The following is a 23,077-nucleotide window of genomic DNA, read 5'->3' as shown; positions in this document are numbered from 1 at the left end:
GCAGTCGCCTTCGGCTTCCCCCCCGCACCGAGGCCGCTGTCGCCCCGCGGACCCCCGCGTCACGGGGACCCTCCCTGCGGTGCCGGGGTGGGGGGGTTCAACCGTCGCGTCGTGTCCCCGACGCCTCGCACCCAAAACCCCCGTCGACGAACCCCAAACTTGGCTTCGGGGGGGATTTTTACCGTCTCCCGCCCTTAAGCCGCGGCCGCGCTTCTAAAGCCCGGACTTTGGGGGGGGGGGGGGGTGTCCCCCGCGGGGTCGCTTTTGTCTCGCGTGGGCGCGGGTGGGGGGGTCGGGGGTGGGGTGCCTCGGCTCCTCCCTGTTGTCCGCGCCGCTCCGCGCAAGGTGCCGCGGCGGGGCCGGGGATGCGCGGGGCGGGGCGGGGCCGGGGGGGGGCGCCCGCGCTCAAGATGGAGCTGGGCGGAGGGGAGGTGGGGGGGTGCGGGGGGGGTGGGGGCGGCCTGACGTGGGCGCGGGGCGGCCCGTGGGCCGGCGCCGCCGTGATTTGCTGCGCGGCGCGGCGAGCGGCGGCGGCGGCGATGAGAGCGGGCAGTGCGAACTGCCGGAGCAGCCGCCGGCCGCCGTGAGTGCGGGCGGGGGGACCCCCCCGGCACCCCCCCGGCTGCCCCCGGGCTCCCCCCGATCCCCCCCCGCCCCGCACCTGAGCGGGCTCCGCTGCCCGACGGGACGCGCCGGAGCCGGGGGGGGGGGAGCGGCGGGGACGCGGCCCCTTCCCCGGGCGGTAGCGGCGCGGGGAGGGGGGGGAACGCGGCTCCCCGGCCCCGGCAGCCGAGCCCGGCGCAGAAACTTTTCGGCGAGTCGCCGGCGGGCTGTGGGCTGACCTCCCTCTCCTCTCCTCTCCTCCCCCGGCCCTCCTCTTTTTTTCCCCTCTTTTTCCCTCTCCCCCCCTCCCTCCCCTCGCTCCCCTCTCCGCTCCTCTCCCCCCTCCGCCTTTTGTTTTCGCAGATAGCCGGCACACAAAGCTGGTCCCAGATTTGAGCGACGGCTCGGCACCCTGATGAGCGAGCGGCGGGAGCGCCATGGATGTGAGTAAGATGGGCGCGATCCAGCTGCAGAACCCCTGCCACCCCACCGGGCTGCTGCACAAAGCCAACCAGATGCGCCTGGCGGGGACGCTCTGCGACGTGGTCATCATGGTGGACAGCCAGGAGTTCCACGCGCACCGGACGGTGCTGGCCTGCACCAGCAAGATGTTCGAGATCCTCTTCCACCGCAACAGCCAGCACTACACCCTGGACTTCCTCTCGCCAAAGACCTTCCAGCAGATCCTGGAGTACGCCTACACCGCCACGCTGCAGGCCAAGGTCGAAGACTTGGACGACCTGCTCTACGCCGCCGAGATCCTGGAAATCGAGTACCTGGAGGAGCAGTGCCTGAAGATCCTGGAGACCATCCAGGCCTCTGAGGACAACGACACCGAGGGTACCATGGCTGATGGAGGCGCCGCCGCTGCCGAGGAAGAGGAGGAGAGGAGGTCGAGGTACATCAAGGGCCTCTTCGTCTCCAAGCCCGCCGGCGAGGAGAGCGGCTACACCGGCACGGCCGGGCAGAGCCTGCCAGCGACTGCAGCAGAGCAGAGCCCCTCCGCCTCCGCCTCCTTCGGCCCCCTCTCCGCCATGAGCCCCACCAAGGCGGCGGTGGACAGCCTGATGACCATCGGGCAGTCGCTGCTGCAGGGCGCCCTGCCGCCCGCCGCCCCCGAGGACTCGCGCCCCGCCGCCGCCCGCCGCCCGCCTGGCCCAGCCGAGGTCAAAACCGAAGCGATGCAGGTGGACGACACCTCCAGCCACGACAGCCCCCGCACGGCCGAGCCCGGCGCCTCTGGCGGGGAGAAGCCCGACGAGAAGGGCAGGGAAGGCCCCGGCACCCCGACCCGCGGCAGCGTCATCACCAGCGCCCGCGAACTGCACTATGCCCGCGAGGAGGGCGCCGAGCTGCCGCCAGAGCCCGGCCAGGGGCTGCCGCCGCCGCCTGAGCCGGCCGCCGCCGCGGGCGAGAAGCCCCTGGGCATCTACTCGCTGCTGCCAAACCACAAGACTGAGCCGGTGCTCGGTGTGCCGCCCTCGGTGGCCTCCGGCCTGCACGTCCAGCCGGCCCTGGCCGTCTCCATGGACTTCAGCGCCTACGGGGGGCTGCTGCCACAGGGCTTCATCCAGCGGGAGCTGTTCAGCAAGCTGGGCGAGCTGGCGGCCGGTATGAAGCCGGAGAGCCGAGCCCTGGGCGAGCAGTGCAGTGTGTGCGGGGCAGAGCTGCCGGACAACGAGACCCTCGAGCAGCACAGGTGAGTCTTGCCGGAGCGTGGCGTCGGCGTGGAGCTCCCGCCGCGTACCTCGAAACCACGGTGGGAAAGCTGCTGCAACTTGCCCGGCTCTGGCAGCCGTGCCAGAAGGTTCCTCGTGGCATGGGGACAGCCCGTGCGGGGCTCAGGCCGGAGCTTGCCTGCTGGCACAAACCCCGCCGGGCTCCCTGGCCGGCCTCCACCCGGCAGCTTGCGCTTGCAGCCCCTTGAGCGTCGGGACACGCGTGTAAGCGGTGTGTGAAGGGATGCCAAGGGGTCAGGCGGCCCTCGCTCACCCTCGGCCAAGAGCCAGGCGCGTCCACGCGGGTCAAGGGGGCAGAGACCTGCGGGATCCGGCTGCGGTGATGACAGTTGGCTCGCTGCGGGCAGCGCCGTGCCAGCCCGGCTGTTCTGCGCCGCTTGGCTTCCCGGTTCGTGCGATATTCACACTGTGTGCAAAGTAGCGCGTAGCTCCGGCCGGGGCCAGCGCCGAGGGTTCGTGCTGCCGCAGAGCCGGGGGCCTGTCCCCCCCTGCGGGGCCGGGGTCAGGGTTGAATCTCCAGCGGCTGCGGGGAGCGATCTCAGGGTGGGAGGGATCTTTGTGCTCGCGCCGAGCCCCGTATCTTGGGGAGCTGCCGTGGGGTGGGAGTGCGGTGGTTGTTACCGGCACATGAGTTTGGTGCCCCCGCCTTTGCTGCCTCCCGATCGCGGGAGCAGGGACCAGAGCTCGTTCCCCGATTTGGCCGGGGAAGAGTCGTGTTAATTATCGCACCTCAGTCAGCATCGCCGGTCAGACCCCAGGGTGCTGGGCACGCTTCAGCCAGCACGGCCGCGGCCCTGGGGCAGGACGGCAGCGTCCAGCCGGGGGGACGGCAGCACCGGCGCGGTGCTGGAGCTGCTTGCAGCCTCCCTGGGCTGTGCCTGCCTCGGATTTTTAATGAATCAACAGGTTAATTAGCCCTGATGCACACCAGGCACTCCGGGGAGGGCGGCCGAGCTGCTGCGCCCCACCGGCGGGGGACCCGGCACGGGTGTGCGGGCACCGGCAGTGTCGCCGCTGGGTCCCCCGGCTCGGTGGGGGCGCGCAGCCGCTTTCGGCTTTGTTCCCCCCGCTGGCGAGCGGGAGAGCCGGGGCTCGTGGTGGGTGGCGCGCCCCAAGCTGCCTCGGTGCGGCTCTTCCCCGGCCGCGCGGTGATGCAGACCGAACGTCACCGGAGGAGAGCTGCAGTGGAGGCTCAGGGAGAATTTTAACGTGTCTTTCTGCCACGGGCTCGAGCGTCTCCCTTTCCCCCTGCGAGCCCCAGAGCGGCGACCGCTGCGGCCACCGGAGAGGGCGACGCCGGGGCCCTGCCCCGAGCAGGGCAGGCTGGAAGGTCGCATCCTTCCCCGCGCGATGGGGGAGCGGGGCCCGGCCTCTCCGGCGCGGCAGCCCGCGTCTCGCCGTGCCTCCCCGGACTCGGCTTATTTTGACAGCCACGGCTGCGGCCGTAGCTTATTTCTTAATTATTCATGATCCTTATCAGGAGGCTGGGAACACGCTGTGCTCGGGCGGGCTGGCGGGGCTGGCCGAAGCGCGGGGCTGAGCGCCGGCCACTGCAAGCGGAGCCTCGCAGGCGCTCGCTTCAGCCAGTGCCAAACTCCTTTGGCCTCTCCTGGCTCTCAGGCTGATCACCTGGCGCTGGCAAACTTTGCAGGGCGAGCCAAAGCCTCTGAGCCATTTTTAAACTGGTCTGTAAGACCGTCCACGTTGAGAGGTGTTGGGCAACAGTCAAGTGAACTTACCCCCCCACCCCCCACCCCAGAACCTGAAATCCAAGGGGGTTTGTGTGTAGACGGGCTCTCACGTGGCTTTTTTATAGTGTTTGCTTTCTAAGACCTTGTGAAAATTTCCATTTGGGGAGGATTTGTGGGATCCTATTGTATTCACTGAGCTGTTAAACAGCCTCGACGCTAGACCGGGGTCTGTAACTCTCTGCTGGAGCAGCTCTGGCAGCCGTGGCAGCCGCCGACGGGCTCCTCCTTGCTCCAGTGCCTGGTGGAGAGGTGGTCTGGGGGGGTGCACCCCACACTGAGGACCCGGCACCCCCTCCCTGAGCCGGCTGCTGGCGGGGGCAGGATGTGCCGGGGCTCCGCCGCGCTGCTCGTCGGCTGCCGGCTTTCGCTGACCTCCTTCTGCTGCGCATTTGCTGCTGTGGTTTTGCTTTCCGACGCCGAAGCGAGCGCGGCGATGCTGGAGCAGAGTCGCTCCCGGCTGCAGGGAGCTGCCGGGGAGGGGCACCCCCCAGTTCCGCGGGGTGCTGGGCTGCCTGGCGTGGGGTGCGGTGGCTTTAACGTGCCGAGCCCCCGCAGGTGACGGGCAGACCCCAAACCCATCCCGAGGTGACGCGGGGAGCCGGCGCGTACCGAGCCTGGTTGTGCCACGCAGGCGAGCGCGTACATATGGCAGGGATGTTTGTTTACACACACACATGCCTATATAAGTATAAATATATATGTTTACAGTCTCGGAGCCTTCTGAGTGTTGTTCCCGTCTTCATTAGCATGGGGAACGCGTGCACAAGAGGGCTGGGCTGGCTTTGCGCCGGGCTTTGGCAAGCGCAGGGGGGGACGGCTCGCCCCAGGTGACAGAGGGTGCCCGAGGGACGGTGGCCTGCCCAGCCCCGGGCGGGAGCGCGGTGCCCTCGGCCTCGTGGCAGCGTTGTCAGTGCCGTGTCACGACACAGCGAGCCGGGAGCGCTGGGCTGTGACTTTCTGGTGGCTGCAGGCCTCAGCGCTGACCCGGCGCAGGGGGCTTCGGGTCCCCGAGCCCACCAGCTGCTGCACGATCTGTTTTTTTGCTGCTTTACTGAGCTTATGATTTTGACTAATTGAGTGTATATTGAATCGGCGACTCTTTAATTTTTTTTATAAAAGATTTCCTTCTAGGTTCAGCAAAGTTCAAACTTAATCTAATGTTAGTATCGATCGTCGCTTCTAATTGCAGACAAAAAAGCCATAGTTCAGCAGCCCTTTTTGGATTTGTTTGTATGAAGAAAAACCTCCCGAGCTGCGACACGAGTGCCGTGCTCAGCCTGGAGCAATTTTTCTTACGGAAGTTAAATCCCTTAAAACTTCATGAAAGATGCAGTTTCATTTCTTTTAATGTTGACAGCGACGGGGAAGCCTGCGGGTGGGGATGTGATTCAATACAGTTCCTGAGGGGCACGGCCGAGCATTCAGCGCCCCGATGCTGCCGGGGATTCGCCCGCCGCAGCGATGCCGCTCGCTGCCAGCGTTTGCCACGTGTGTCCGTGCCAGACGAAGATGCTGGGCTGGAAAACGAAAGCGCTTTGTGGCGACGGCGTCGTCGGGCCCGTGGAGGCTAGCAGCGGGCGAATGCCCCGGCGAGCGGTTTAGGCTGGAAGGGACCCGTCCTGGCGGTGGTACGGGGGGATGCGCCTCGGGGAAAGCTCCGTGCCAGACTTCAGGTCTGGGTTTGGCGTTTTGAGGTTTCGTGGCTGAGTGGGCATCTAGAAGGCGTGTGCTCTGGGTGGAGGATGGTAAGGGCAGGAGTAAGGCAGCTCTTCCCCTCGGCTGCAGTGTCCTGAACTGCAGGTTTTTTCCCTCTTTTTCTGAAGCAGCAGATGTACCCAGGCGCCACCGGTGTGCGGGACCAGGGGTCGGTGCTCCCGCCGATCCCAAACGCTCTGGCTCGGGGAAACCGCAGCTCCCCGCAGGGACTCGGGGCCCGGGGATCCCTGTGACGTGTAGCCCGCTGGCCCGCTGTCTGCACGGAGCTGTCACGTCAGGGCCAGGGCAAACTCGAAGTATCCGTGTAGGGAAACGTTCCGGCGCTTGGCTCGTTCTTTGCCAGCCTCACCTCCATCCGTCTCTGCGTGGATTAGCTGAGCCTTGTACTACTAATGCCATTAGGCACGTTGGCACTGCTCGACGTGTCACAGTGAGAAACAGATGCAGTCTACCATTAAAACAATAAACGTGATAAATCGGATCCCAAGTGCTTTGTGAGATGTTATTAGTGTTAATTTTGGTAGCCTGATACAGTAGTTGTTTTTTATTTTATTTTAAGCATTTGGCAATTTATGTTCCGCTGCAATCGAAACTTTAAAAAAAGGCAGAAAAATGCAAAACGAGGGGGAAGGAAAAACAAAAACAAGCCAGCAGCCCCCCAAACTCTGCCCGTGATTACTTCCAGAGTCCGAAGACGACTTGGCAGCTCTTGTTTCTTGCTGATGGGCCTTATTAGCGGCACCTGGCATCATAAGGGGCTAATGGAAACCAGCGTTGCCGCTGCCGCACGGCTCCGGCAGCGCGGGGCGGCCGGGCGAGGAAGCTCTGATTAGCTTTATGGGCAGGGGGACGTGCCCCGCTCAGGAAATGAATGTTGCCGCTAAGGTCCGCGGCGCTGACCCCGAGCGTGTAACCTGTGAGCGCCGGCCGAGACCCCGCTCAGGATGCTTGGGATTTCGGGGGCTCTCTGGTTCTTGTCATAGGCAGAGGGGGAATAGGGAGTGGTATGTTGCAGCCTTGAACTTTTGATTTATTCAGTGGGGCACTTAACCGTTTCCATACTTGGCTCCTAGCGCGGCGGGGGAAGAGCCCCCTTTGCCTTCCGTGGTGTTCCGTCAGTTATTCGGCACCGTTTCAGTGGGGTGGGTGATGTGTTTGAAAGCAAAACTCTGAGACTCCCGTCAGAAACTGCCACTTTTTAATAAATTGCTCTAAAATTTTATTTCTTTTTTCCCTTGCCTGGCGATAACTCCTGTCTCTTCCCGCGGGCCGGCGAGGCTGGGGGTGGTGCGCGCGGGCAGATGCAGCAGCAGCACGGCGCTGGGGACACGCGCGGCTTGCCGGTGGCAGAGGGGCTGCCCGGGGCGAGGGGGCGCCGCGTGCCCCCGCCTCCCACCAAGGCTCCCTTCCCAGGGCGGGTGGATCTGTGCCGGCCGACCCCCGTGGGGCTGGGACCCCGATGTGTAAAACCTGCCTGATACGGACGCTTGGGGTGGCTTTAGCCCCGAAGCCCGCTCACTCGATGTCGCTTGCGGCAGTTGGAGGAGCTTGGTGGAGCCTTTTCGGTTCTCATTATAACTCATAGAGTGATGCTGGTTAAAAACGTCTCTACCGGCCGTGCAGGGGGACCCTTGGAGAGCCGGTGCCGTTCCAAGGGTGACGCTCACGACTCTTTTTTTTTCCTTTTCCCCATGGCATGTGGAAATGGTGCAGGGCAGCCCCGGCAGCTCCTGATGGAGCATCCCTGCAGCCCTCCCCGCCTCTGCGCGACGTTGGCTCTTTAGCTACACCAGTGCGTAAATCTGTTTTCCTTGGGTAGAGTAAAACGATCTGCATTTTCCTTTTTGCTCGCAATTAGCAAGATTTTTCTTTTACTTCCCCCCGCGCCCCCCCGCCCCTTGACAGCTTCAAGAGAGGCTTTAAATGAGTAATTACTAAATATTTCCCGGCAGCCAAACACGGGGCCATGGCATCTCCTGTTGCAAAAGTGAAAAATATTTCTGTTTGCAGTTAATTTTAGTGGCAGGCAGATCATGTTAACTGGGTGTAATTGCTTCCAGATATGGCAGAGGGTTTTGTGTGTTGGGATGAAGGGTCTGGTAAGTGCTCACTTCCTGTGTAAATTAGCCTATTCCATTCATTCCTCCTCGCCCGGCAGTCCTGGCTTGTGTCACTCTGCCTCCGAGGTTTTTTTCTCCCCCCCACCCCAGCCCGGTGTTAGGCAGCTCAGCGCTTGGTGCTCCGTTTAGTCCTTCGCGGGGCATCGCTCCCTGCTTTGCCGCCGCGGGCCGCCCTGTCCGGGCACACGGGGTCAGCGATGGGAGCCGGGTGCCTGCCAGCGAAATGCCACGGCTGCGTCCTCGCGCCTCACAGGTCTCGCCGGGCTTGTGGAGGTGGCTCGCTGCCCAGCCCCGGTACCAGCCGGCGGTTGCCAAGCATCCGTGTCACTGGTACCGGCTGAAACAAGGAGGGTGGTACGTGGGGAAATGCAGATGGAGGGGACTTGTGTGACACGAGCCGCAGAGCAAGGTTTACACATCGTTTGGAACCAATGCAGACAAGGCAGGCGACTGCGCGTGGTTGGGCGCCTTTTGACACGGGCAGGACTTTCCGTGCTGTCGTGGCACCGCCTGGTATTCCCAGGCTCGAGCTGGGGCGCAGACCCGCTGCGGGGCGTTCGGGAGCGCTGCGTGTGTAGCCGTTATGGATAATCTTTATCTAGGCCGAAGCGTGCCTGAAGCGCTCAGTACCGGCTGTGAACACGGGTTTGCACTCGCGGTGTTTCGGAGAACTGCGGCAGCTGGCGCGGGGAGCAGCAGACACCTTTGCGAGAGCGCTGGGCGCTGCCAGACCACGTGCTTTCGCAGATCAAGGTGGATTTCTCCTTTTGGCAAGACCATCCCCCGGCTCGGTCGTTCTGCAGCTGAAGAAGAGAGCATCGCCGTAAAATTTGGGTTGTAGGCGTGAGGCTCTGCGCTCTGGCCGAGGGCCAGGGCCACCCGTATCATTTTCGCTGTAGTGTTCTTAACTGATTTTAAGTAGATTAAGGTTGGATACGCGCCCTGCTGTGCTGGTTTAGTTTTCCGTCGGCCTTCGCCGTATCGTTGCCGTTTTATTGGCACGCCGTTTAGCAAACAACTTGGTGATATGCAATTGAGGAAATACTTCTCCACGTAGGCACGAGCGCTGCAAGGCGCGCGGAGCCTTGCTAGAGCCGCCCGCCATAAATCGGTGTTAAACACCCGCTTTGTTACCGGTGTCAGCGCGGGAGACGGGCTGTTTATCTGTGTGTATCAGCCGGGCTGATAACCCCGTGCTCCGCTCGGCGTGTATGAGGAGCAGCTGCCTTGCTGCGCGCCGGCCTCTCCCCCGCCCGAAGGCAGCGTGACGGGGCAGTGCTGCCAGGTGCCGGCACGGGCAGTGCCACCGTCCTGGCCTTACGTGCTGCGGAGGGGACCTCGGCACCCCCCTCTCGAAAAAACGCGCCTCCATCTGCCTGCAAGCGCCGCGTGCGGCGGGGGGGAGGACGCCTGCTTTCACCTTGGTGACCTATAAAGAAGGCAGACACCGACTGAGCGGAAAAACAAAGAGAAACTAAAAAAACCCAGCCCCAAACAGCAGGCCGCTTCCATCGCCGGCACGTTGGCGAGGTCGGAAAGAGCACAAACACGCGGCAGAGGCAAGTGTCCGGGTGGGCTCGTGGTCCCCGCTGGCAGCACGGTGGGGAGCGTTGGGCCCCTCCGTCCATCTGCGCGGCGCCACGAGGTCAGAGCGTGTTGTCCTGGGAAGGGGCCGCAGGACGCTGCGGCCCGTCGGAACCCCCGCGCAGCTCCCGGCATTGAGCCCCGCGGCCGGCAGAGCCCACACTGGCGCAGCGCGTGTCCCCGCGCCCAAAGCTCGGCCTCTGCCAAGGCCAGCGAGGGGCCTCCCCTTGGTGAGCACCTGCGGTGGTTTTTAAGTAAATCCCAGGGACTTTTTTAAAGGCACAATGTAACTAGTACACGTGTGTATATCTGTATAAAAAACACACTGCCATTGCCTGGGATTTAATCTTGTTTCAGATTTGCCTTTATCCGCCGGGTACTACACCAGTCACAACACACGTGCTGTTTGCAGCTCCACCACAACTGTGGAAAGTGCTTTCACCCTCTTGCCCACCGGTTTGGGGACGGTGCTGGGCACTGCATGCTTTGCCCTTTGTCACCTTCCCTCGTTCTTTTCTCCACGCATTATTTATAGTAAATCATATTAGAAAGGAGTGCTAAGGAGGAAGTGTGATTCATCCTCCTTGAAACCGGCACTGACATAAATAAAGGCAAAGCGCTTACTACGTGGTTTTTTATTATGGTCTTTAGGGACAGGTTGTACTAATTTTGGTGTGCACAGACTAAACCCGTGAAGGCTACAACTCTAAGAAATTCGATTTAACCGCAGCACAGCCTGCACGTTAAAAAAAATCCAACCAAAACCCAGCCAGTCTTCTTGGAAGCATGTGTACGTGGCAGCACGAGCCTTTCGGGGCGGCTCACGGGTTCCGGATTTTCCTGCGTGTCTCTGGGTGGTCCGTTGCCTTCTTGGGGGTTTGCTGGGAATTGCTCTGGCGTGGGAGCGGGGACGGCTGCAAGTTCGGGCATCTCAATTGCTGAGGTGTATCAGGGCTCTGTTGATGCTCGAGTTGGTCCGGAAAAGGGCTGGGGGGGGGCGTGGGGTGATGCTCGGTGCAGAGGGACCCAGCGAACCGCTCGCCAGTGGCGCGATCGGGGCTGGTGGAGGGAGGTGGCTGCCAGCGGCGCAGCCAGCGCCGGTGTCGGATCTCTTATCTGTGGCTGGGCACGGGCTGCGGTCGCAGCCTGCTGCACGACACACAAACTGCCTTTGCGTGGGAGAGATAAGCGCGGGCCCCGTGCGACGCCTGCACCTCACCGGCCCCCACGGCCCACGCCGGCACGGCACCAGCACACCAGCCCGCTCACACAACGCTGCGGCGGGGCGCGGGCGATGGCACCGGGGCCGCAGCAGGTCCTCACGGCGGTGGGGGGTGGTCGGAGCGCAGTGGGGAGCCCGCCGGGGCCCCTTTCTGCGAAACAGCGCGACGCCCAGAACCGAAACCCTCTGTGCCTCCCTGTGGGGCGTTCTGCTTTTTTTTTACCGGTAACACGGTGATTTCCTCTTCTCTTTCTTCCTTCCCCCTGTTCGTAGAAAATATCCCCAATGTGGAGGGCGGGCGGGCAGTTCTGCGAACGAGAGCGGTGGCTGGAGGCGCTTGGAGCCCCTTCGGGCAGCCGTGCTGCTTTCAGGGGGCGGTGGGGGGAGGCTCACACTCGCCTTGCACGGGAACCAGCTGTCTGTGATGGAACCGGCACAAAGCCTGCTTCCCTCTGGCAGGAATCTTTTTTGGGAAAATTAGAACTTGGTTGAAAATCTTTCCCAAGGAAAAAAGTGAAATGGAGTTGGTTTTGCTTCTGGAGTCGCCCTCTCCTCTTGCTCCTCGGGGAGGGATGGGGAAACGCTTTGCCGTGCCTTCCCCCAGCCTCTCACCTCAGTGCCCTGCTTGAAGGGCAGCATTTTGTTGGGGTTTTTTGGCGGGGGAGGGGGGAGTTGAGCTTTGCGTTTCTGGGGGCTGCGGGGAAGATGGCACAAAGGGCAGGGGCTGTGGGAAATGGGTGCTGCGGTGGCAACCGGGCCACTGGCAGTGGGTGCTGAGTCAGCGGTTCGTGAGCGGGGCAGCACCGGGGCTGCCCCCAGCCCTGCCCGTGGGAGCTGGGGGGGGCTGGCATCTCCGAGCGCTTCTATTGATTTCTGGCTCCTCTGGCCCTTTCGCTGGAGGCAGCTCTTCCCTCGGCATCTCACCAAACGTAACTTAAAGCAGCCCAGAAACGTTGATCACCCGTCCCTTGCGTTCCTCAGCGCTGCCCAATGTTACTTAGGGAGGGGGGAGCTGCTGGGGGCAGCCCTGGCGCGGGCGCTGTGACCAGCCGGTGCGGGGATGGGGGAGTGGGGGGCTCTGGTGGGTCGTGTGCCGGCAGTGCCACTCCGGCACGTCGAGGGGGAGGAGAGCTGGGGTCAGCACCGCCGAGGGCAGAGGGGCTCGTCCGGAGGAAGGTGGGAGGAGGGTGGCAGAGGGGGGCCCTGGGGACGGGGGGCTGAGCAGGGGGTGCTCTGCGGAGGAGCAGAGCTGGGCATCCCCCGAGGATGGCACTTGGGGTGCTCTGCTCCCTACGCGTAGTGAAAGCAATGCACAGCAGGGTCCGCTCTGCCGGCTGAGGCCGAAGGCTCGGCCGCTGCTGGCGCGGGCAGCTGCGCCGCATCCTCCTCCAGCTGGAGGTGGAAAGCAGCTCCCTAATTAGCACCTTTGTTGCTAAGTGAGCGAAGCGGCCGTGCGCTGCGAGCTTCCCGCTAGCTATCCGTGTGCCTGGGAGGGGCCGTCCAATGCGCGGTGCCGTGTTGTGCGGCCGCAGGGACCGACGTGCCCGTTTGCCAGCGGGTGCCGAGGCCGGGAGGCCAAGGCCATTTGCTTTCCTCTCCTCGCCCACCCCCCCTTCATGCGCCTGGGCGCTCGGTGCCACCCGCAGATACAGTTGGTGGGGGCCGATAAGGGTCGCTGGCCTCAAGCGAGCGACGGGGACTCTCTTCCTGCTGACGTTAAAAGCGAGCCACGTCGCGCTGTGCTGGTGTGGCTGGGCTGGACGTGCCCGGCTGGCGGTCCTCAGCGCCGCGGCTTCTCGCCTGGACGGGCCACGAGCGGGTTTGCATCCTCCGCGCTCTTGTGGGCGAGCGTTTTCAGTCCCCGGTGACAAACGTGCTCCGCAGGACCAAGCCTGGGCTGGGTGTGGGGTAACCACCTTCCACCCGACCGAAAAGATGGCACGAGTGTGTGCAAGCAGGATTTCTCGTGCAAAGTGGTGCTGCACCAGGGTTTGCTTCGCCGCGAGCTGCTGGGGGAAGGGATACTCACGGTGCTCTGCCTGCGCTCCCGTGTGCACCGTCCCCTTTTGCAGCCGGTGTTTTGGGGGATTTCCGTTCTCCCTCACTGGGTGTAACACACGGCAAACGCGTCTTTGTACGGGCTCCTTTGTGCTGCGCCAACTCACGCGGAAACCACGTTTTCCGCGTAAGTAAGCGGAGGGCGAGGGAAACGACAGCGGCCAGAGCCCCGGCGGTAGCGAGGACACAAAGAGCTGCCGGACACGGCGAGGTGTCCCCCAGCCCAGGCGGGTCCCGGGTCAGCTGCAGCTCCCAGCACGGCCCCAGTCCCCCCCCCGATGTCCCCAGTCCCACCACGATGTCCCCGCTCCGCACAAAGCCCTGCATCCCCCCACGGTGCTGAGCCTCGCTCCCCCATGCTGCTGTGGACCCCCCAGTGCCCCATCCTGGGGGGCTCAGCGGGTGCCACCCACAGACGGGTGGGTGCTGGGAGGTGTCAGCAGCGCCAGGGGACCGTGGCCGGGCTGAAGGGCCCTGGGTTTTCTCTGTCGGGGCCTCGTGCCGGGGGCTGCCGCAGGGTCTCGTGTGAGTTCGGGCGCTGTCCCTCCTCTCTTCCAGCCAATTTGTGGTTCGGGGCAGGCGTGTATCAGACGTGGGGATTTCTTCCTCCTTCACGTACACTGGCTTAATTCTTGCTTTGGTCTGCAGCCACCCAGTTTTCCCATGGTAGGGTTTTTGTCACTGTTATTAACTAATGAGCTGATTCTTTTGCCATTTTTAAATAACTGTATTTTTCCTTCGATGCGAGAAAGGGAAAATGTCTTTTCTTAATAGCACAGCTCTCAAAAGTCATTGAAGGCATGAATTTGCCATTCTTCCTCACAAATGTGCGCATTACCACACTTTTTATTACTAGGACTTGAATTGCTGAATCATGGAAGTGGGGTAATAGGAAATGTTTGCATACACGATGTTGGAAAAAAGTGCTATTTTTAAAGCCGCCGGAGCAGCCTGGGTTGCTTTTTTCCTTCTTGTTACGACGCTGCACGGAGTCTGTGGGACGGGACGTGTCCGGGTTGGTGGTGCCACCCTCGGTCGGGCTGGGACGCTTGGCAGCGGCGGCTCCTGGGACCATGGCTCTGCCACTCCGTGGGGCCCCGCTCGGCCCGGCCACCCGCAAGGCGCAGCCCCAGTGAAGCGCCGATTTGCGACGAGGCTCTGGCTGCTGCCGCCGTCGCCTGTTGCGACGAGGGTCACTGCTGAGGCAGCGCTTCTGCTCCAGTCCACGGTGCTGCTATTTTCAATTACCTTTGGTCACCTCTGGTTCGGCGCCTGCCCCGTGCCGGTGGGGTCGGACATGAGTTAGCTGCAAGTGTCACCGTGTTAAAAGAAATAGTCGTATTGTCTTCGGAGGGACGGTAGCAATGGATATTAATGGCAGCCTCCCACCGGTTTAGAAACAGCCTCTCTCTCCCTCCCCCAGGATGAATAAATCATGAGCTTTGCCGTTGTTCAGCCCAACGACCAGCTCGGCTCTCGCCTGTCGAGGTGCCGTGGCTGCTGGTGCTCCGGGCGCCGGCCCCTCTCTGTGTCCGGGGCTGTTCCGCTGGGCTCTGGAGAGCGACAGCCGGCAGCGCTCAGCAGCCGAGGCCGTTTGGGTTGCCAGATCCCTTTGACTCTTCCTGCGTCATCTTCTGCCACATCCTGGCTCCACGTCCCGGGGTCAGGTTTTATTATTTTATAGGTGCCGTAATGTTCAGGCTGTGCTGCGCGGTGGTGCCCACCATCCTCCTCCTCGGGATGTTCTTTAGCAGGGAGCTGTTGGGTGACCGGAGCACGCGGGGGGCTCTTGGCCCCCAGTTGCATTTTGAAGGCAGAATAGTCCACGTTCAGGTGTGTGTTTTGGAAAATAGGTAGTATTTGGGCTGAGGTTCTGCCACGCTTAGTGTATGTTGCTGGTCGCGTTCTCCTGTGCCTTTTCGTTAGTAAATAACGCCGGGGAAATAAGGGTAAAAAGCACCACGTCCGTCTGCACACAAAGACTCGGTTACCCTGGCGTTGCTGGCTCCCTCGGCCGCGCTCTCGGGTGAATCCTTCAGGATTTCTGCAGAGAGCCAAAGTGCCGGCAGAAGGGCTGCAAACCTGGCTGCCGCTATTCCCAGCGCAGCTCCGAGCTGATCACCAAAAGTTTGTGCTAGGGAGCGGGAACGGTACAGAGAATAATTTTCACCCAACGAATTATTGTTCTTGCAAGAACAGCTTTGAAATCTATTTAACTTTTCAGTGTCCCCTACCCCTTTAAACGTTTCAAGTGTGTTCTCACTGATGGGTTACCTTTCCTTTCCCCTCGGGCTATAATTAGTGTCCTTTACACAGAATTGCCTTAGAATTGGATTTGAAGAAGATAAGAATCAAATTACCAGTATTTATCTTGTAAATTCCAAAAGATCTACTGAGAGGCACTGTATAAAGAGGATTTTTAAAATTTGGTGCTCTGAAAACACAAACCTCCCATAGGCCCCAGGATTCCCTTGAGCATCACCGGGAGGGAGAGGACAGCTCCTTCCTCCCCGAACCTCCGCTGGCAGGCCGGGAGGTCGGCTGGCTGCTGGCATACGTACGGGAAGGGAGGCTGGTGGCTTGTTTTCGGCCAGGCAGGGCAGCACGGTGGGCGGCGATGCTCTGGAGGCTGCGGTGCCTCGGGAAGGGCCATCGGTCGCCTCCCGGTCTCCCTCTCGGGCTGTGGGGGTGGCATCGGGGCAACCATCCCTGCCACCCCGACGGGCTTTGCCGGTTCAGGGGAGGCCACCCGGTGCAGGACAGCAGCGTTACCTCAGGCTGGGCACATAAAACAGTCTGACTTTGGTCTTGGCTTTCACGACTGCTCCCAGGTAGGCTGGAGAGGAAAAGTCTTCCAAATGCAGCCTCTCCCCTCCTCTTCCAGGCTCCCACCCGGCTTCTCTCCCCGCTCTGCCGGGCGGCTCTCGGGTGAAGGCAAGTTGAGCACCAGAAATGGATGGAGGTAATTTCGGTAGGCTCTGTTTTGACAGAAATTAAGCATCTGAATTTAAATTAAGGAGACTGAGAGCCCGGGCAGCTGAGACTATATTTTCATAGCGTAAACAGTTGCAGTAGAAGATTAATAGCATCTGTGTAAACACTCCGTCGCAGCAGAGAGGGGTTTTTTTTTTTTGGTAGTTGGAAAATACTAAGGACGGCTCGAGGCAGGAGACGCTGTGTGCCTCCCCTCCTGCTCGCCTGCAGCACAGTGCGCACCTTCAGCCTCCCCGTCCATCCCACGGTAAATATTTCAGCCGCCCTCAGCCCCGCTCTTCCTTCTCGCAGTAAATTACATATTAAAGTAGCCTGGTAACTGAGCACTGGTTGCTGCGCGATAAGCTCCGGGAAATCGATATGTTTGCCATGTGCCTGCTTGTTTATGACACCTGCCTGCAGAGCGGCTGAGCAATGCTCCGCGTGCCCGGGCTGCGCTTCGCCACCTCCCCAGACCCAGCCGCTCTCGCGGGAGAGGGGGCCGCAGCACCTATTGAGATTTTGGCTGCCCCAAGCACGCTGTTGCCCGGCACCGCTGCCCGAAGCCACCTGGCAGCATCCCCTCGCGGGGGGTAAGATAACGTGAGCGATGCTGTTTGATGATACGCAGCACGGGCAGGCTGGCGGGATGAGAGATCGGGTCGTGTCTTCATCCATCTTCGGGGCTTCTCCCGGCCCCCCGGCGGGTTTGTGCTCCGCTTCCATTTGTCACCTCCCTGGAGCAGGTACGGCAACGGAGCCGGGGGATTAAATACTTATTTTGTGCACCCGGAAGGGAGGCGGCTGCCTGGACAAGCGATGCTTTCTAGGAGGGGGGTCAGCGTCCTCGGAGTGTTGCGTGATGCCGAGGACCCGTCAGCCGCATCCCGGCGCGCAGTGGAGGCTCCCACCCCGTAAGTGGGTAACCCCGGTTCAGATTCTGGACTGGGACTGGCCCCGAGTTGAGAAGACTCTTCCCCTTGACTTGAGAGCCTGGATGCCCCCAAGGGTTGGGTGCTTTGCCCGCGCCGAGGGGCTTTGGGATGGGAGCAGACATTTTTTTTCGAAATCTCAAGTTAACAACTTGCAGTAATTGACCTTCTGACCCAGATATGAAGTTGGGAGGTAAAAGGCACGTCTTGCAAGATTTTTGTAAAACTGTTGACCTCTCACAAGATTAACTCAGAGATAATAGTAATTATAAACAGATTATGGTGGGTCCAATCGATAGTGAACTTTACCTCCTCCCTAAAACTGAAGGTCGGCGTTTTACTGCAGCAAAGATAACTACGGCGGGTTTTCACACCATCACGAGCCAGTGAACGTCCCGATACGTAGGAAATCCGTGAACTGGGCGCATGTGACTTTCGGGAGCACTTTGGGAGGGGGAAGAGGGACCCATGGGACGGTTCAGTGCATCGCCCAAGCGTGGGGTCTGGGGACACTGAATCCCGCGGGCCCAAAGGGTCTCCCCGGGCACTGGACCAGCACAGCTGGACGGCGGCTGCCTCGAGGCACTCGGGTCGGGGGGAGCGAGCGCAGGGGGGTAGCGCCCAACTCCGAAAAGGCGTTTTCTCTTCGCCTAGCTTTTAATTGCTTGCTTTCACTTTTTATGTATAAAAGATTGTCCATTTAATTAACTCGAGAATGCAATTTCAAAAACACTAATGCTTTACACATGACGGCTCTTAAAATAAAAGTAGCGTTCCAGTACTGTGCCGTGCTTCCTTCGCCTCCACCTTAGCTTCTTGCGGGTTATTTTGGAGACGAACAATCCTCCCTGGCAGCCCCCGATTCTCGAGGAGGAATCCAGAAGATTTGGGGCGTTTGTTGCTGGGTTTGCCTTGCTAGCGTGCCTGGGCTGGTGGGGAGCCCTCCTTTCGCCAGGCCAGCAGTTCCAGCCGTGTCCTGTTCTGTCCCTGGACGTCACCTGCTGACGTCCCGCCAGCGGCACCACGAGCCGCAGCGTCTTCTCTCCCGCCTGCACCTGGTGGGGTGAACCCTGGGGCTCCCCGGCCGGGACCCCTGCCCCAGCACGCTGACGAGCCCCAGCGCCGACTCTTCTGGACTTTTCTCGCTGTCCAAAGGGGTTTTGCGGGCAGCTCAGGGGAAAAGCCCCATTTTTCCCTCCCCTCTGCATTAACGCGTGCCTTTGCCCCAGGCTGGAGCAGGGAAACCTGGTGGGAACTTTGAGGCGAGTTGCTGGGTTTGTTGTTAAAAACCTGCACGCACACCACCCCCCCTGTTTTTTTTCCCCCTTTTTTTGTAGCTTAGAAACCTCTCTTTGTGGCAGAAGGCTGGGAGGGTTTGAATGCCACATACAGGCGTAGGAGGCTGACTGAGACCATACGGCTTTATCATTCATTAATTCCTGTGCTCATTCATCCCCCTATTTAAACTTCTCTGTAAAGACGGGAGCTACAGATGGTCTTTTGGTACCCGCTTTAGCCTGCAGACCTTGGCCCCGACAAAGGGGTACAGAGGGAGCAGCAGAGTGTACAAAATATTTCCAACCATTAGAAATCGAGGTCTCATTCACCAGCGGCTCCTGTTTTGAAAGCGAATTTATGCGGGAGCATCATAACCCGCCAAACGGGGCCTTGCCAAGAGTCGCCCTTAATTGAGGGGCAAGCGTTCGCCGCGGTTCTGCCGGCCGTGATTGCGCTTTACAAACCGGAGGAGCGGCGCCGTTTCTTTAGCTGCGTCCTTGCCTTTGTGCTGCGTAATGTAAAACTCTGCTTCCTCCACCGACCGACCCGCTCCCGAGGTGACAGAGGGAGGTGGAGATCGCTTTTTTGGGCTGTGTTAATTCGATGCCAGATCGCTGCTATTGTTTTTCTTGAGGAATTTGTTACCGTTTCAGCACCCCTGGGCACAACATCGCTTCCCCGGGAGCGAGCGTGGCCAGATGCTGCTCCCTGGGCACCCCACGGCGGCTGGTGCAGGACACACTTTTCTCCTCGCCGCCCCATTCCCAGTGCGTTCAGATGTCTGTTCCCCATGGGGTTGCCACGACGTGCCAAGGCGGGGAGCTGCGGTGCTGGGGTCACGTTGGCGGCTCCTCTGCCTGCCCGTGCCCGAGCTGCCACGGGTGACCCACGTCCTGCAGGAGGGGGAGATGCGCCGGGTTTGCCACCGTCCCCACACTCACCCTTTGCTTTTCCCCCAAGGTGCAGGGATGATCCCCAACCGTGAGAGCATCCCCCCGGGATGGGGGGGGGGTTGAGGGCAGCCCCCTGCCCATCTGCAGGGCTCCTGCCCCATCTGTGGTGAGGAACGTGTCCCCGTGGGCTGGGACACGGCCAGGAAACTGGCTGACAGAGACCCCCTGCCCAGCAAGGGGGAGCCTGGGCCACAGCTCTGGCTGCTCCCCGGCACATGGTGCTGATGCAGCCAAGGCCCCGGGAAGCCTCCCCCGCTCCTGGCATCACGGCGGGTTTGGGGGGTCGCAGCGGCACCCCTCGGCAGAGGAGGAATTGGTGGCCTCGCCGGCTGTTGGGGAGGTGCTGGGGCGAACGTGGGACATTTCCTTAATCAAAAGCCTCATTGCCGAGGGGGTTTGAGACGTGACCCTGCGTGCAGGTCAATCCTTTCCGCCGGAAAGTTGCGACCAAAAGTTTTCTCGTGGAAAAACCGGATTCTGCGATCTTGTTTTTACACATGCTGTGCTTAAATATTAACACCAATTGAGCAAATTGCCTTTTAACTGCTTTTATTTGCTTTCATTAACGGTATAATTTAAAAGCTCCGGAATTTGCATGGAACCTGTTGTGCACGTTGGGGAGGGGGGCGAGGCTGCTCATAAATTAATTAATCGTGAGCCAGTCTCCTTGGGGAGGTCCCGGAGCGCCAGGACGGCTCAGCAACGCCCGGGCTCCTCGGTTCGGGACACCGCGTACTTTTGGCCGGGCCCGGGGGGAGCGAGTGTGCCGTCAGGGCTGGCGTCCGGCTCAGAACTTGGCTCGCCCAGAAGGTATTTATTTATTTTTCAGCAAAACATGTTGTAGGCTGAGCAAAACTAATTACAGAGAGCTGAAGGCAGTGCTTTTCCTGTTCACACACCAGTGTTTAAACGGACATAGAAAGTAAAAAAAAATGGAGAAAGTTGCCATCCTCATGCCCCCTGTCCCCATCCCCCTGTGCGGGGCCCTGGGGCTGGGCGCTGCCCGCAGCCTGCCCACAGCCCGCGACATCTGCCTGCATTGTTCTTCCATGAGATGACAAGTTTCCAGCGTGATTTCAGCCAGCGGCCGCTCGCTCCCCTCGGCGCAGATGTTTGTGCGGTTTCGGGAGCGCAGCCAGCTCGGCCGCTGCGGATGCAATCGGGCAGTCCCGCGCGCCATGCCGCCCCACACCGACAGCTCTGCCGGCACTCGGGCTGCCTCAGCCCGCCTGACATCGCCCGATTCCGTGGTCCTTCCCAAAAGTACGTTTTCCACAGGGGGGTTTTGCTGTCGGGTGGGCGGCGATGGCCTCGGTCCAATCCCTGGCTCCGCTCCATCCCAGCCGTCCGCACCGACGTTGCCCCGCTCCAACCATGCTCTGTTCTCCCCCGCGCCACTCGCGCCTCCCTTGTTTGTAGCAGCAGTAAATCGTGCCCCTGAATTGCTGGAAATAAGTATTTTGTGTCTCCACCTTGGGAGCTCAGGATGAAAACCAGGCGGTTTGCACAAACAGCCTGGCTGAAAGCGCTCCTTGTTCTCCAGGACGGCTGTCCCCACGTTCCCAGGGATCCTGGTCTTTGCCGTCCTTGCAGCACCCCGGGAGGGTGCTGGGCAGAAACACCCATTTCTGCACCATGATTCTGGTTTTGGAATGTGTTTCTTGCTTGTGCGTTTGCCGGGGGGGGGGGGTTGTGGGGGTGGGGGCAGTCGTTCCCTTGGGGCTTGCGAGTGCTGCTTGCTCCCAGCACCCAGACTCCCCCTCCTGCCTGGTAACCCCAAACTAAGAAACCAGCCAGACTAAACCAAAAACCCCGGTAACCAACCCAAAACTCAGCCAGGTGCACTGGTGCCATCCCGCTGACTGGCTGCCTTGCGTCGCCAGCGATAGTGCCCATACCCCTCAGCCCTGCGCCGTGCTCCCCAGCTGGACGCCGGTTGCTGTTGCCGTGCCGGGGCTCGGTGGGCCCGTCTCGCCATCCCCGGGCTGTGGCCCCTCCGAGCCGCTCCTCGAGCTGCCACCTCCCTGCCCTGGGCACTTTGGGCTCTCACCAAAGCCCAGCGCAGTTCAGATACATTAATTTACTGGCTTGACAAGGTGCGTAATGTTCATCTCCTGGCTTCTAATTGGAAATAATTAGTTCTTTGTCAGCACTGAGAACTCCTGAGGAGGCAACGTGGACCCGGGCGCGGGTGGAGGGCAGGAGGAGACCAGGCTGTGGCTGGGACAAGCTTTCCCAGAGAATCCTCGCAGAGCGCGGCGTGTTCAGGCTGTCTGAGGGCACCGTGCTCTGCTGAGGAAGGGCTGCGTAACCACCGAGTATTACGGTTTCATTAATCAAAGGCACTTCCACTGCCCCTTTACAGCAACACAACTGCTGCGCCTGTCCCTCGCTGACAGCTCCCTAATTCATCTTCCTGGGAAGGAGCAGGGACCTGCTGCTGCTCCTGGCTCGCACCGCCAAAGCTGCAGCCGTCGCCAGTTTGCGGTGCCGCGGGCGTGCGTGTGAGCTGCCCGGCCCTGGTCGCTGGCGGGGTTTTACGGGGAGGCAGGTGTCCCCCCTTGGCTCCCACGCCTGCAAAACACCCTCAGAAGAAACTCGGGGTCTGCTTGTTTGCAGGAGGAGATTTCGGCAGTCGCTCACCTTCGTCCCGAGGCAGGGAGAGCGGGAAACACGAATCTGTGTTGTGGCACGTGCAAGTGTGGGCTTAAAGGGGGGGCCTGGAGCAGCTCTCGGTGTGGCTCTGTCAGGCCACTCTCCTTGCGCCCTTTCCAGGCACGGCTGGCGGGGGGATGCCGTGGGAGGCTCTCTGGGAGTCGGTGGCAGCGGAGGCGAGACCCCTGGCCGGGCTCATGCACGCTTGGGGTTCTTCCCCTCCCCAGCCCGAGGCCGCCGTCTCTGCCGCTGCCCAGAATACGGGCGTAAAACCTGCCGGCCACGGCCCGGGAGCCTGCAGCCAGGCACAGCCCCGCGGGAGGGGAGGGGAGGGCGTGCGACAGCGCACGGAGCCAGGCGGCGGCAGGTTGGAATTGGGCGTCCTGAATTCTAGCCGCAAAAACAGAGTATTTTGGAGTTGCTAATAATAAGAAAGTGTTTTCATCAAAGTGCTTTATTCGCCTGTGTGCTGACATCTGGAGAGAGGAGATAGATATTTTCCTTAAGACTGTATTTCCAAGCCATGAGCTCTTCCCTGGCTGTTAATTAATCCTTTGTAGTTTAGCGACTGATGAAATCATGACTCTATGAAATTTTAATCCTTGCGCTGTATAGGCACAACTGACATTATCAGAGGACCCCAGGTGTGTGCTTGAAATTAGTTTGTTGAATCTCTTGCATATTTGATTACCTTATAAAACTCCTCGGGATCTGGGCCGCTCGTTGCGAAGACGCCGTTTCACTGTCATTGGTGCCCATTCCTGGCCGCGGCTCCCAGCTGGGTTGGGGCAGAGAGAGGGGAGCGGGGGGCAGAAAACAGAGAGCGGGACATCGTCGTCATCATCACCGTAACAAGGCGAGGGGTGGGAGGCATCTCCCCAATGGGATGGAGCAGCCGAGCTCCTGCAGTGGGTTTATTCATCGGGCACGAGGGACCCCGAGGAGCGGGCAGGGACAGGAGGTGGGCCTGGACATACACGCTCCCTCCTCGGAGTAGACATGGGGAGAAACGGGGTTGGGAGAAGAGGATGCCGTGCAAAACTCCTTGGGAAAATCAAACTGAGAGTAGCGCTGGTGTCAGATCGTCAGAGAGGGACGTGGGGACGGCCGCTGCGGCCCTGCTGTTCCCACTCCCTGAGGATGAGCTTGGCACAGGTAAGCGGCTCCCAGGCTCATCCCAGCTCATCCCTGTGGCAACCCGGGGCTACCACCCTGCCTGTGATCTGTGCCTGGCCTCACCCCCCCAGTCAGGTCATTGAAGAGCGAGGAAATTAAAAAAAAAAATCTCTCTACCCTAAAATTCTCCCCCTTATTTAAGTTGTTCTTTGCTCCAGTGTCCCATTAGCGTCCCCACTCTCCTCTACCTCCCCACTTTTGGCTCTCTGGAGACTTTTGCCGTCTCCTCGATGCTGTCTCTGGATGATGCTGCCCGGACCATCCCAGGACCCTTCCCGGCACCTCCCTGAGAGCATCCGCTGCGCCTTGCTGGCCAC

The 23,077-nt window shown here is 60.9% G+C and overlaps 1 protein-coding gene across 2 annotated transcripts in view; it reads left to right on the top strand.

The window, feature by feature from the left end:
- Positions 1-501: 501 nt before the first annotated feature.
- Positions 502-23,077, top strand: part of ZBTB16 (zinc finger and BTB domain containing 16) — a 60,391-nt gene continuing 37,815 nt past the window's right edge. The window contains exons 1-2 of one of the 2 annotated variants that reach the window (XM_074848822.1): positions 502-583; positions 967-2,302. In XM_074848822.1, coding sequence (XP_074704923.1) covers positions 1,041-2,302 — 1,262 coding nt within the window. In that variant the 5' untranslated portion in view covers positions 502-583; positions 967-1,040. The remainder of the gene's footprint in view (positions 584-966; positions 2,303-23,077) is intronic. The other variant, XM_074848823.1, reaches the window with a different exon arrangement.

This window comes from Strix aluco, chromosome 23 (assembly GCF_031877795.1).
Source record: "Strix aluco isolate bStrAlu1 chromosome 23, bStrAlu1.hap1, whole genome shotgun sequence".
Taxonomy (NCBI): Eukaryota; Metazoa; Chordata; class Aves; order Strigiformes; family Strigidae; genus Strix; species Strix aluco.
The sequence above is the reverse complement of the archived record's forward strand: the minus strand, read 5'-3'. Positions and strand labels throughout refer to the sequence as shown.